The sequence below is a fragment of the Vanellus vanellus genome (genome assembly GCF_965231255.1).
Source record: "Vanellus vanellus genome assembly, chromosome: 14".
NCBI lineage: Eukaryota > Metazoa > Chordata > Aves > Charadriiformes > Charadriidae > Vanellus > Vanellus vanellus.
In genome coordinates, this window is record NC_138919.1 from 2,042,340 (window position 1) to 2,056,220 (window position 13,881).

The 13,881-nt window shown below is 58.1% G+C and overlaps 2 protein-coding genes across 3 annotated transcripts; one reads left to right on the forward strand and one right to left on the reverse strand.

Annotated features, from left to right (window-relative positions):
* Positions 1 to 299: 299 nt before the first annotated feature.
* Positions 300 to 4,245, forward strand: NUBP2 (NUBP iron-sulfur cluster assembly factor 2, cytosolic). Of its 2 annotated transcripts, XM_082490462.1 has the most exons (6): positions 300 to 484; positions 1,181 to 1,379; positions 1,799 to 1,953; positions 2,173 to 2,283; positions 2,609 to 2,678; positions 3,283 to 4,245. In XM_082490462.1, exons 2-6 carry the CDS (start codon positions 1,226 to 1,228, stop codon positions 3,426 to 3,428), a joined length of 636 nt encoding a protein of 211 aa, XP_082346588.1. In that variant the 5' UTR covers positions 300 to 484; positions 1,181 to 1,225; the 3' UTR covers positions 3,429 to 4,245. The 2 variants fall into 2 exon arrangements, with proteins under 2 accessions (XP_082346588.1, XP_082346587.1); XM_082490461.1 differs by lacking the exon at positions 2,609 to 2,678.
* Positions 4,246 to 5,854: 1,609 nt separating this feature from the next.
* IGFALS (insulin like growth factor binding protein acid labile subunit) lies at positions 5,855 to 8,258 on the reverse strand (the record flags this gene model as incomplete). The annotated part of the gene is made up of 2 exons (XM_082490507.1): positions 5,855 to 7,668; positions 8,243 to 8,258. The coding sequence occupies 2 exons, from the start codon at positions 8,256 to 8,258 to the stop codon at positions 5,855 to 5,857; spliced, it is 1,830 nt and encodes a 609-aa protein (XP_082346633.1).
* Between the last annotated feature and the right edge of the window lie 5,623 nt (positions 8,259 to 13,881).

Here is a 13,881-nt window from a genome sequence, read left to right on the forward strand (position 1 = left end):
AGGGCTCAGGCTTAACCTGGCGTGGGCGCAGTGTGACGAGGCTCTGTGGGTGTTTATTGCTTTGCTCCCCAATTGCCACTTAGGTCATCAGGACAAAGCCTTTACTTCCCGCAGACTGTTTACTGCTGTTACTCTTATTGTCCCTTTTCTGATGGCAAAAGGGCTATAGTGCATCCACCTCTTCTTTCTCTCTCCATTACGCTTAAGCTGGACTTGTGGGAGCAGACAGCCACCGTCACCCTCAGCGGAGACCCATGTCTCTGCGCTTGGCTGGTCAGGTGCTGCCAGCTTGCATCAGGAGAGACCCTGATGCCTCATTAATGCTCTTGTTAGAGACTCTGATGCCTCATTATCGTTCCTCCCAGAGAGAAGCAACCTGGCCGGGGTGCGGCACATCCTGCTGGTGCTCTCTGGGAAGGGTGGCGTAGGGAAGAGCACCATCTCCACCGAGCTGGCTCTGTCACTGCGGCACTCCGGGAAGAAGGTGAGCGAGAGTCTGTGGGATGCTGAGCTCTGTCTTCTCCTTCCCGACCTCCAGCTGGGCCGGGTTTTGCTCGTCCTTTACATATAAATGTCCTGTGCAGGCAACGTATAGATCCTCTGTGCAAAAATGGTAGTTGTGATAGAAGCTCGAGTGTTTCTTTATTCTGTGCTTGCTTGACTCAGTGAAGATAACTGCAGTTCACTTGTCCTTCACCCAAGAGATTAATATTATCTGAGATTTGTTGTTGATTTTGAAGCTGAGGCGCTGAGAAATTACTTTGCTGGTTTGTGGTGTAACACAACACTCAGTGAAGTGAGTGAGCTGAAGGATCCCATTACGATGGGGACAAAGAGGAATAGTGTGGGCACAAGACAGGCTGAATTCCCTGAGTATTTATTGGCTCTGTGGAGCCAATGCCACCTGGATCCTGACAGGTGTCTGGCATAAAGATCTCCCCAAAGTGCCTGGAAATACCTAGGAGATGCTTCTCAGGGAGAAAGGAGACCAGGAGGGCAGTCAAACTTTAAAGCAGTTCTTTGTGTTTCAAATCTGGCTGCTGAGCTTAGAGTCCGTTCTGTAAAGTGCTGCGAGCAGCCCAAATTTGGATGCTGCCTCCCCCGGCCCAGGGAAGGAGCATGGCCGGGTGCTGCTGCTGTGCTCAACCCTGTCTGAAGGGCTCTGCCTCATCTCCCACAGGTGGGGATCCTGGATGTGGACCTGTGTGGCCCCAGCATACCCCGCATGTTCAGGGTGCAAGACAATGACGTGCACCAATGCGACGGCGGCTGGGTCCCCGTCTTTGTGGACCAAGACAAAAGCATCTCGCTCATGTCCATTGGCTTCCTGCTGGAGAAGCCGGATGATGCCGTAGTGTGGAGAGGACCCAAGAAAAACGGTACAGTTGGGTTTTAGAGTCATAAGGTCATTTAGGTTGGAAAAGACCTTTAAGATCATTGGGTCCGACCATAAGGTCATCAAGTCCAACCGTTCTGCTGTTGGTAGCCACCTTCCAGCGTTAGGAACCCTCTGTGAACCCTCCTGGAGGTGGCGTTTGCTCCTGCTGGGGGCCAGGCTTTTCTGGGCAGGTCGTTCCTTAGAGCAAGACAAGGCTCCTGTTCTGCAGGAGTGGGTTCAGATCATGCGGATGGGGAGAGCGCAGTCCATGTTGCACTGACAGATAGCCCTGGCATCTCTGCCTGGGTCCTTGTCACTCAGGGTGCCTCCTGACCCCTGCCCTGCCTGGCCCATGGCTCCTAGGCCACCTGCTGAAACCTGGTTTGTTGTTTTGTTTTTTTTTCTGCCTTATTTCCCTAGCTTTAATCAAACAATTTGTTGCTGACGTGGCCTGGGGGGACCTGGACTTCCTCATTGTGGACACACCGCCAGGCACATCTGACGAGCACATCTCCACGGTGGAGGCTTTGCGGCCCTACAAGCCCCTTGGAGCGATCCTGGTCACAACGCCCCAGGTAGGGCAGCTGGCTGGGGCTGAACTGGAACTCCTGGGCAGGCTTCTGCCTCTGGGTATGGTTTGGGGGCAAATATGCACCCCAGGGTGGGTGTGTGCACAGACTTGTGCGTGGCTGCTTGTTCTACACATCTGCTTCTCATTTGATGCATGCCTGCTCCAGACTTGTGGTCCATCTGGACAGATGGACACCCCTAACCTTCACTGCTCTCCTCCGCAGGCTGTGTCTGTGGGAGATGTGAGGCGAGAGCTGACGTTCTGTAAGAAGACGGGCTTACAAGTTCTCGGCATCGTGGAGAACATGAGCGGCTTTGTCTGCCCACACTGTTCCGTGAGTTAATTTGGACCGCTGGGCTACTGCGGGTTCTCGTTCGTGACAGGGTGTTGTGGAATGGTGGTGCCTTGGGTGGGAAATCACCAGATGCCGTGAGGGTGATGCTGTGAACTGGGGAGATGAGAAGCTGCTGCATGTCAGCTTAGGAAGAAGCCACTGGCTCTGCTTTCCTAAAGAGAGCTGGGGAAAGACAGGGGTGATGGCAGTGCCCTGAGGCTGGAAGGTGGGGGGGAGCTGGCTCTGCTCACGTGCAGGCAGCGCCTGCCCTGTTGCACAGAGCTCTGGGGTTTGTGACTCACTGCTGTTGCTCTTCCTCCTTCAGGAGTGCACAAACATCTTTTCCAAAGGGGGAGGTGAGGAGCTGGCCAAGCATGCTGGGGTCCCCTTCCTAGGTGAGTGGCCTCTTGAGCAGAGCTCTCTGTGGTTAGAGGTGATGCCTGTGTGGTGCTGTGGGAGCACTTGAGCAGAGAGATGCAGTGTCGCGGGGTCAGGCAGGCTGGACTCCATTCCCTGTGAGCTGCTCGCACCTGGTCAGAGGCGAGGTGAGGTTCTTGCTTTGCTTCTCTGCCATCCAAACTGCTCAGAGTGGGCATCTGGCCCCGCTGGAGCAGAAGTGGTGGTCAGCAGCAGCCTGTTCTGACTGCTGACACTGTAGTGGCAGAGTAAGCAAGCTTGAAGCTGCACGAGAGCCATCCTGAAATGCCTTGGAGCCTCCCTGAGAAATGAGGACCGAGGGCTGAACCCTGCCCTCCAGGCAGGAGTTGTGATCAGGGTGGGAGACTGTCAGTCACGAAGCACTGTGGTGGGGTGGGGTCTTGGACCCAGAGGGAGCAGTTGCTGGTGAGAAGTAGCTCCTGGAGAGCTCAGTGAGGGTAGTGGTTTCCCTCTTTCCTACTGCTCCTTTATTTGTTTGTGGTTTTTTTTTTTAATCCTGACTCCAGGCCTTTGCCTTGCAATAAGCAAGCAGTCACTCTCCCCATTCCTCCTATCCTCCAGGCTGTGTTCCCCTGGACCCCCAGCTCAGCCAGAGCTTGGAGGAAGGCCGAGACTTCATCCAAGAGTTTCCCAAGAGCTCTGCCTTCCCTGCCTTGGCTCACATCGCCCAGCAGATCTTGGATGGTACGGCGCAGCGGAGCTCCTGAGGAGGTTATGGAGCTGGACTCTCGCTGGCAGAGCTCCTTGCCTGGCAGCACCACCAGCAGCCTGTGCCGGCAGGGAAAAGGGATGCAAGAAGCTGTTTAACTATAAAACTGTCTCAGTTGGGGGGTGATGGAGGGAGGAGGGAGCACATTGTCGGTGCTGCTCACGGCGATCCCAAAAAGGGAAGCACTGCTCCATGCCCCTGGATACAAAGAGATGCTGCGCGGGTGCTCCTGCCCGCACAGCGCCAGCCTGTTTCTTGCCTTCTCAACGCCAACAGTGCTCTGCCCCAACGGTACAGATGTTCCTAGCCCCACACACGCAGCGCCTTCCTCCACCGCCAGCTGTTGCGCGGGTGCTCGTGGAGCTCTAGCTTGTGTCCATGGCCTCTCATCCACTGGCGGCGCTTCTGGCAATCACCCAGCGCAGCTACAGTGGCAAATGCCGTTGGCTGTTCTTCCCTCGCTGAACCCAAACGGCGCCGATCATCTGGATTGTGGCTCCGTGTGCTGCTGCCACCGCCTTCTACTGGTTTCTTTGCGTGATGGATGATATGGTACTTGGTTCAATGGCTGGTGAGTTTGTGCTGGATGCTCTGATGAGGCCCCAAGCCAGGCCACCTCGCTCTGACGTCTCAGATCATTGGTTCCCGATGGGCCGATGAGGGCACAGCATGTGCTTCGCGTGAGAAAATGTCTTTGTGATCTACCGTCTGAGGTCTGCATCCCGCCGTGCTGGAAACGAGGCTTTTTTTGGTCTGCTGGGGGGTTATTGTGACTCAGGAATATTTTTGAAGGTTCCAGGCAGTAAAGAGTTTTCTTAAAATCCAAGTCTGTGACTTGCATTTTTCCATGGCTTCAGGCCTCATTGTAGCTGTGAGTTTTGGTATTACAAGCACTTCATGTACATCTTAAGTATTTCCTGCTATTCCCCGGTTTCCTTGCTGGGCTTCAGCTAAATCTTTCCTCCTCCCATACCAGCTTCGAGATCCAGCCAGTCCCTTGTCTTGCTCAAAGCTGGCCCTGGCAGTCCTTCGCGGGATGCTTTGCCATGGCTGTTCTCCACACCCCTGCCGCACGTGGGGCTTCTCTATGTCCCTGGATGGTTCCTGCCTCGTTGCTCCACGTCCTGTTCCCTTGGAATCCTTCCATGGCCTCAGAGCTGCTGCTCCTGTGGGACCTGCCCTCCTCTTGCTGGTTCCAGTTAAGCCAGGGAAGTGAATGAAGGTGGTGTCCTTGCATCTTATCTCCCTCTCTCCTGGACTCTGAGCCCCTCCTGCCTGAGTGCCCTCTCCACTCTTGGGACTCACCTTTGCAGTGCTGTTTTGGGGAGGCAGGGGGGAAAAAAAATCTCAGATTTCCACTAACCAAACTGGATTATAGCGGGCAGCTGTTGTTTGAAGGAGAGCGGGAGGAGCATCTGTCCCTCCTCATGCTGCGCCCTCAGCCAGGACTTGCACCTGACCGGGATTCCCCATGTGCAACTTTTCCTGGAAAATTTTGTCTGACCTTTGGTCTCTTATCCAGGGTTTGGAGAGCTGAGCAGCGGGGCTGGAGTCTGACCGGGCTGTTGGCTTCTCTGGGGTGGCCAGTCACCTTTCGCTCCCTCCTTGGGCACGTGCCACCCACCCGGGGCTTGCAGAAAACTTGCCGCAAACTCCTCCGGGCACCCTGGGAAGCCCGCGCTCCTCGCCCTGTGTCTGCAAGCCCCGAGGGGCTCCGATAAGAAACCCTGGCTGGGTGCGGCACATGCTTTTGGAAAAAACATACTTACAAGATGGGTTGCGATAGCTCCAAAGGTTTATTTGTCTGCTGCCATTTATCAGGTAAGTGACGTGTGTGGCTTTTTCTGCACCCTGCCTACACCTGCTAGTGCAAGGAACGATTAAAGCGAGTTGTCTGCCCCCCTCCATAAACCTACCGGGGAGCTCGGGGGGGCGGGGGAGGGAGCCTTTAGGATTTCTCGTTTTTTCCATGGCAGGAAGATGATTTGTGAGTCCCAGCCCCGGCAGGGATATGCCCCACACGGTGGCAAGGGCTCTGGGCTGGGGGTGCAGCTTTCCCCTCTCCTGGAGGTTCAGAGATACTGGTGTTCCCGACAGGAGCCGGGAGTGACCGTGCTAACCCAGGGGCTGCTATTATTTAAATATGAAAGGACTGAAATATTTCAGTTTGAAGCCGACAAAACCCATCCGGGGAGCTGGTGTCCATCTTCCCCTGCCAACAGCCGGGGTCATGGTCCAGCATCATGCGGGCATGGCTTCTTGCTGCTGCCCCAGGGAGCTGGCAGCGGCGAAGCTGGGCTAAACTGGGAGGGCTGTGGAGCTGGAGCTCCTTCTGCTGCCCTAGGGAGCCCAGGATGGGGCTGGGGAGGAGGCAGGCGAGGGTCCATGGTGCATTTTCCCCCCCCCAGGAAGGGCTGGCGTGCATCAGCAGTGAGCAAAGCTGTCCTCAGTGGTGTCGCGGAGGTCCAGGCCCGCCACGGCGGGGGGGTGGAGGCAGGTGAGGTTGTTGTAGGTGTAGATGGGGACGTGGGCATCGTCCCCTTCAGCAACGGACTGCACAAAGCGTGGCACCACCACAGGGTGCTGCAGGGAGAAGTCCCGCAGGCCCTTCAGGGAGCAGTTGCAATGCCAGTTGTTTCCTCCCAGCCACAGCTGCTCCAGGGCAAAGGAGGCGCACAAGAAGCCCACCGAGAAGGTCTCCAGCGAGTTGTTCCTCAGGCTGAGGTACCGCAAGTTGGCCAGGGGGGAGATGACGGTGTTGTCCAGCGTCTCCAGCTGGTTATGAGAGAGGTCAAGCCAGAAGAGTCTCTGGAGCGGGCTGAAGGTATCCTGGGAGATCTCCAGGAGCTGGTTGGAGGAGAGGAAGAGGTACTCCAGGTTGCTCAGACCCACGAAGAGCCGGGGCGAGAGGTGGCTCAGCCTGTTGTGCTTCAGGTCGAGCTCCAGGAGCTCATGCAGTTCACTGAAGCTTTGGTCTTCGATGACAGAGATAGCATTGTGCTGCAAGAAGAGCCGCCGCAGGCTGGAGAGGCTGGAGAAGGTGTTTGCCCGAATTCTGCCGAGGCAGCTGTGCTCCAGGTGGAGGCTGTGCAACTTGGTGACCCCCTTGAAGACATAGTCAGGGAGGACCTTGATGCAGTTCGCAGACAAGTGCATTACCGCCACGTTGTACAGCCCCAGGAACGCCCCAACCCTGATGTCTTGTAGCTGGTTGTTGTTGAGGCTGAGGACCTCCAGCTGGCCCAGCCCATCAAAGGTCCTTTCTGCCAGGCTCCGGATCCTGTTGTGCCCCAGCTGCAGCTCCTCAAGGAACTGGAGGTCTTTGAAAGTTCTGGGCCTCAGGCTGGTGATGGAGTTGGTTGACAAGCGTAGGACGTGCAGGCTCAGGAGGCCCAAAAATGTGTCCTCAAACAGTGAGACGAGCCGGTTGTGAGAGAGATCCAGCCACCGGAGGGACTTCATGCCCATGAAGGCACGGGGTGCAATGGCATTGATCTGGTTGTGGTTCAGGTACAGCTTCTGCAGCTTCTGCAGTTTGACGAAGATGTTGATCTTGATGCCCTTGAGTGCGTTGCCGCTCAGGTCCAGCTCCTTCAGCTCAGTAAGGCTGCAGAAGAGCTGGTGCTGGAGGTAGGGGAGCTTGTTCCCAGCCAGGATCAGCTCCCTCAAGTTGGGCAAGTCATGGAAGACCTTGTCGGGCAGGACCACAAGTGAGTTCCAGCCCAGGTTCAGATACCAGAGGTTGGAAAGCCCGGCGAACAGCCCTTCCTCCACCTTACTGAAGAAGTTGTTATTGAGGCTGAGGGAGACGAGGTTCTGGGTGTGCAAGAAGGTGTGGGGAGCCAAGTGCTTGAGGCGGTTGCGTTCGAGGTGGAGGTGGTAGAGGCTCCGCAGCCCGTGGAAGGCATGCTGCTCCACGGTGGCCAGCTGGCTGCTCTGCAAGTCCAGAAAATCTAGGGCCGAGAGGTTCCTGAAGACAGCGGCCGGTAGCAGGGTGAAGTTATTGCCGTCCAGCCAAAGGGCTTTGGCGTTGGGGGGGACATCCTCCGGCAGGCGCGTCAGGTTGCGGGCGCTGCAGAAGACGTTGAGCTCCTCACTGTAGTCATCCAAGCTGCAGGCGCAAGGGCTGGGGCAGCGTGGGGGGTCCGTGTCCCCCTGGTCCTTTGGGGGGTCCCCCCCAGGGGGCTGGGAGGCGGTGGCCAGCAGCAGGGTCAGGGGGAGGAGGAGGGTGACGCTTGCTGTGGGGCGCAGAGGAAAGGGGACACTGTCAGTGCAGGGTGATAGGGTGATGGCTGCCCTACGGGACCCCCCATGGGACCCCCCCCGGGTGTCTGCACCACTGGGGGAGTGCGTGGAGGGGTCAATCCCAGCCCATCGCGCACACTGGGCAGCAGCAGGAGGTTTGGGAGGCTGGATCTGCCCTTGGGAGAGGGTGTGGGATCATCCCCTGCCACGGATCAGACCCCTCTGATGCACGGACACCCCCCCCCCCTCAAAATTCATCCCTCTATATTCCCGTCCCCCGGGGAAAGGCCAGCAGCAATGCCCCCGTCCCCTCTCCTTCCTCCCTGTTACTTTGCTCTTCCTCGGAGCAGAGGGGTCTTGGTGCTGCAGCCCCTGTCCACCTTTGTGGGTGTCCGCAAGCCCCCCAAGCACCACGGGGGCTCCCAAAATGTCTTAGTAGCAGTGGAAGGGGGAGAAAACCCAAGGGTGAGTTGAGTGCAAAACCCCCGGTGAGAGTTTTAGCGTCTCCCTCCCCAAACCCCTTGCCCATCCCGTCCCTCCGGAGTGGGGCAGGTTCCCTTGCCTTACCTTTGCCTGCGCTCATGGTGGCGGGCAGGGCAGCGCTCCCCTCTCTGCTCTCCGGCCCCTGCGCAGGGATGGAGCAACCACCTTGACGCCCGGCCAGCCGTCCGCCCGGCCAGGCTTAACCCCACTGCTGCTGGGACGGGAGGTGGCCTCAGCCCCCAGGATGGGCTCCTTGCTTCTCCCCATCTCCGCCAGGTCTGCAACTGCCTTTATTGCAGCTTGGGGAGATGCCCAGGAGGACAGGCTATGGTGGGGACGGTGGTCTTGCTGGAGATGGGGTTTGTGTGGGCAGCGAGCGTGGAGGGATGGATGGGGCAACCTCATGGGGTGTCCCACAGCCATGCCCTGGGCTCCGAGAGGGTCCTGAGCAGCAGCACCAACTCTTCCCTGGGGTCAGCCCCGGCATCAGGACCTGAAAACCACGCTCTGGGGCTTGCAGCATCCTTACTGCCCACGGCGTTGGAGGTGTGGGGATTACCTTTACTGGAAGATGGGCTGAAGTGCCCGAGGTTTTATGGTGACGCGAGCGGGAGATGAGTTGGAAAACGGGGAAAAAGCTCTTCTCTGTGTGGCAGTAAAAGCCTTGTGGCTTTTTTTTTATATATCCTTCTGTAGATGTATCTTCCTCGCGGGTGGAGACGGTGCTGGGAGCACCGCATGCTGCTCGGCTCAGGGCTTTTGTGCTACAGGGGAAGCAGAGAGCAAAGCCCAGGTCCTACCGGTGAGGCGATGGCTGCGAGGGTCCCCTGGCTCTCGGCTCCTCTGCCAGCCCCGCCTTCAGGGGGATGATGGTGGATGATGCTCCAGGGCTGGCAGGTCCCACTCTCTGCCTGGCAGCTCATCAAAACCACCCCGGGGAGGCTGGTGACCTCACTTTCTGTGTCCCAGGTCATTTCCCCACTGGTGTCCAACGCAGCTTCTGCAGAATCTTTTACCAGTTTCCAGGAAAGAAGGAAAAAAAAACAAAACAAACCCACACACAAAAAAAGAATAAATAAAAAGCCACTTCTGCCTGAATGAGAGGAGCACCGTGGGCCAGCAGCTGCTGGCTAGAAAAGCCATGGCTAACGCTTCCCTGTGTCCCGGTAGCCTTGTTCCTCCGTGAAGATGCACCAGGACAGGGCTGACACTGTTCACATCCACAGCTCCTGGAATGGGCATCTCCCATGGCTGCTGAAGCTCTTCTGAGCTCCAGTTTCCCCTGCGCCTGTCCCCGAGGTGGAGATGGAGCAGGGATGCTCTCCACCACCAGCCCCACGCCACGGGCATACCCATCATGCTCCACCCTCACCCGTCCCATGGGAGCCCGATGTCTCCCTCAGCTCCCCAGGGCGCCTCTTGGCTCTTCAGCACTTAACTCGGATGGTTTTAAGCAACCTTCTCCCTAGCCAAAGCAGGACCATGCCCATGGGAAGAGGTGTGGGAGCGAGATGGCCAGGCTCCAGCCTTGCAACCCAACTTTCCCACCAGCACTCTTCTCTCCCTTTCTTTTTGGCCCTGCGCGCTGCTCTCCTCCCCCTCTATTTTTAATCCTCTCTTCTGGGAATTTATAGATCAGAAGGGAGAAATGAGAGATGGAGACACACGCATCCGCTAATAGGCGCTAAGCATATATTGACACAAGGTGTAATCAATCTGGGAGCTAAAAAGAGCTGAACCAGCATGGGCCAGCCAGCCAAAACCCACAAAACCTCTTTGGGAAGTTTAATTGAGTGCTACCTGTGGCTGGGAGCGGGTTTATCCCTGCCTCCGACAGCCCTCTTTCAGGGGAAATACCAAACGAGCTGCGAAGGGAAAATAAAGAGGGTAAATAAGTAAATCCCTTCCCAACACGCCTGCGGCACAGGGAAGAGCAAGACCCATCTCCACACTTAAAACCTCCTTGAGGTCTTCTCCTCCAGACGTCCCACCGCCTGTGGCAGGGCATGCACTGACCGGTCCCTCCAGCATCACCACTGGTCCTACACACCAGGGCCTCCTGCCTGCCTGGTGTACCGTGGCACTGCAACCACCACGGGGGACCTCATTTTGGGTCTCTGCTGTGGATGTCCGCAGCCCCGGCTAGTGTGGACCTTCCCATCTGATCCCCCCCATCATTTCAGCTCCGGCAGCTAATCTTCCTGGCCGGGACCAAAGTCTGCGCCGCCCCACCTGGTTGCCATGGAGAAGGCTGTAATGGTATTAGGAAAAGCAGCAAAATGATAAAAAAAAAAATCCTTTTAAACCTATTTAAACACTCAGGAGTCATTACCTTCCCCAGCAGCGCCCCTGTGCCCACAGGTCCCTCCCCAGGGAGCTCCCCTCTGTCCCTTCATGGGGGTAAATGCCACCGGCTGTCCCTGGCTCCCTGCTCTGTCCCCAGCCGCATGGGCTGGCCAAGCCGGAGAAGGACTGGTGCTGGTGGCCCTGCCAGGTCTGCCGGAGCCGGGGAGGCTCGTGGGACATGGGGAGCTCCCTGGTCCTTCCCCCCTATCCAGGGCGAGTGGCCCAGGGACAGCCCTGGCAACCAGCAGGGACAGCACCAACCCGGCTCGAGCTCTGGGGATGTGACATGGGTGGTGTTGTCACAGCTGAGTTAGGAAGTATTTTTAGCAAATCTTGCCAAATACTGTCTCCATCTGGAGGAGAGCATCTCACGTTGCCAGGGCAACCGGGGCTGCTGCTCCTCATCCCAAACCAAAAAGTGCGAACCCCAATGCTGCCGCCTAGGAGAGCTGGGATGAGTGACACCGGCATCCCAAAGCTTGTGCCACTGTCCTGGGGACACCTGCAGGGACCAAGCTCCCTCCTGGAGAGACCCTCTCAGTGGAGATGGGCTTTGCCCAGTGCTTGCTGGCCACCCACGTTTCTGGTCATCCTGGTCCCCACCTATTGCGCTGCATTATCTTTCACTTAAAAAGTCCCACGTTCCTGGAAATGGGGACCTGGCAGTGGTGGCAAAAGGTTTTGGCAGCTGCTGGCAAAGGTCCCCATTGACATATCCGAGTGTTGGCTCGTGCCCTGCTGCAGCTGCAGCTGTGCGGGGAGTTGGGAAAGGTGGCCAATGCGCTGGAGGCTCTTGGGGATGCTAATTACCACGCCAGTGGCCTATGTGGCCATGTGAAACCGTGTCACCTCCACCAGCCTGGCCGGGCTGGTTGGACCAGGGAAGGTGAGGACATCCCCAAGTCATGACTCAGGGATGCCAGAGGCACAGATGGGAAGTTTCCCAAACCCCGAGTTTTGGGGGAAAAAGGGAGTCCCCAGGACCAGCGTGTTATAGATGCATGGGGACAGGGAAGAGCAGGAGAGCCTGTCCCAGCAGTGGCCATGATGCAGAACAAAGCTGGATTTGGGAGGCGAACCGAGGGATGAGAGGCAATCACCTTGCCTAACTCATCCTGATGACAGTGCCGGTGTGCCAGGGTGGGTAGGAAGGGGGTAAGGGTATTTTCCAAGTCCCACATAAGCTCTTCAGACCTGGGCGTGGCCTTCCTGCTGGTGGGTTCCCCCACAGGGGCTGCTCCAAGGCTGATGGTGATGGAGGGAGCAGCTTGGTCTTTGGGATGCCAGGCTGGTGGGACACGGTAGGATCATGGTAGAGGGACCACACACCTTCCTCCTGCTGGAGGTTGCATGGCCATGACCCCTGGTGCTGCCCGCTGCCGGGCTCTCCCTGCCTGCCCCATCCCAGCCCTGTGGGGAAGCACCTGGAGATGCTGGGGGGGTGACAAATGGGAAAGGAGCCGGCAATGGGTACTTGCAGACCAGCAAAGCCATCAAACATCTCCTGGGCTGGACCGCAAGCAGTGTGTTCAGCAGGTTGAGGGAGCTGATTCTCCCCCCCGACTCTTGCGAGACCCCCCCCTTGGAGCATACGTCCAGCTCTGGGGTCCCAGTGCGAGGCAGACCTGGGCCCAAAGGGGACCATGGAAACGGTCCAAGGGCTGGAAGAACCTCTCCTGTGGAGAAAGGCTGGGAGAATTGGGGTTGTCCAGCCCGAAGACCTTCTTGTAGCCTTTCAACATACAAGGGGGCTTACAGGAACGATGGGGAGAGGCTTTTTAGCAGGTCCTGCAGGGACAGGAGAAGGGGGGATGGGTTTAAACTGGGAGCGGGTGGGTTTTGTTCGGGTACAGGGCAGAAACGCGTCGGGGCGAGAGGCAGGAGCGGGTCACCCGGCGGAGCTTTGGGTGCCCCATCCCGGGAGCGCTCCGGGCCCGGCCGGACGGAGCTGCAGCAGCCCGGCCCAGCGGGACATGGCCCTGCCCGGGGCGGGGGTTGAACCGGGGTGGGTGGGGGCGCCATCCCCCAGCGGGGGCAGGTCGCCCGGCGGCGCTGTGGATCGCCCCATCCCTGGAACACGCAGGACCTCCCGCCGCCAGGGGGCGCTGCCGCCCCGCAGCCCTCCCCCGGAAGCGCCCGTTGCCCTGGAAACGGGACGCGGCGGTACTTGACTAGGCCCGGCCTAGTCAGGCCTTGACTAGGCCCCCACCCCCCCTTTACTGTCCCCATGGGGGTGGGGGAAGGAGGTCTCGCCGATTCCTTGTTGTGCCCGACCCGCTCCACCGGCGGCCGGGTTTCACCCTAGAGGTGTCCCCCGGACTGCCGGTGCCGCCCCAGGAGGGGCCGCGCAGGCCCCGGGCCTCTGGCAGCTCCCTGCACCCACTGCGGCCTCCAGGCCTGTGGGCCCACCGGCAGCAGGGTGCTCGGTTGGCCACCCGGAGGGCGGTGTCTGCACCGGAGCCGGAGCTGGAAGCCAGATGGAGCCACTCAGTGCCTTAATGCAGTGGTGGGCCTGGCTGAAGCCTCCTGAGAAGGTGTGAAGGCGGTGGCTGCTCCCACTGCTCCCCTCTGGGCTCGCCATGAGCACACCTCACCGGTGGAGTGAGGTGTTTGTCCCTGCCAAGGGCTGGCAGGTCTGGCTGGTGCCGGGGGAGAGGTGAAAATAAGCAGCAGGCACCAATCTGGTGGGCTGAGCGCTGGGGATCTCCAACTGTTTTCCTCTCAAGCTGCTGTGGATTTGGGGAGTGTTTTCATGTCTTAGAGCTGTGTCCTGGGTAAGAGTTTTCATACCTCAGAGCTTGGTGGCCATCCAGCCACCATGTCAGCTGTGTTACAAGTGTTCTTGATAAGAAGAGGGAAAAAAAACTCAGTACAGGGTTGGCGTTTTGGCTTTTAATGGAGTTAACAAACCATAAACTTTTTGTTTGGTTTTGCTCTGGAGGGGCGGTGGAGATTTTCAGGCACCCTAAAGCCTTGTTCCTCTGCCCAACATTGCTATTTGTGGAGTCATCCAGGACAAAATTTGGTTTGTATTTCCAAATCACAGGAAAAGCAGTCACTGTCACTTCTGGTGCTGGTGCAGCACCTGCCACAGAGGTGGTTTTGCCATGGTCTCCCAGACACTGCAGGACCATAAATAATACCGTCTATCTGTATGTTAATTACTCTTCTATTGCTGTCTGCTGGGTGGAATGGGCACCCGCATGGCTCGGGGAGCACCTGGCTTTGCTGGCATGCTGGGGTGAGCTGTTTGCCCTTCTGAATCGGATGTCTCGGAGCCTGGATGCGCTGCTGCTGGGGCTGGGGCTGGCTGGGGCAGCGGTGTGAGCCAGTCTGCACTCGTTCCTGGGCCAGCATGGGCTGCGAGCGCCTGTCCT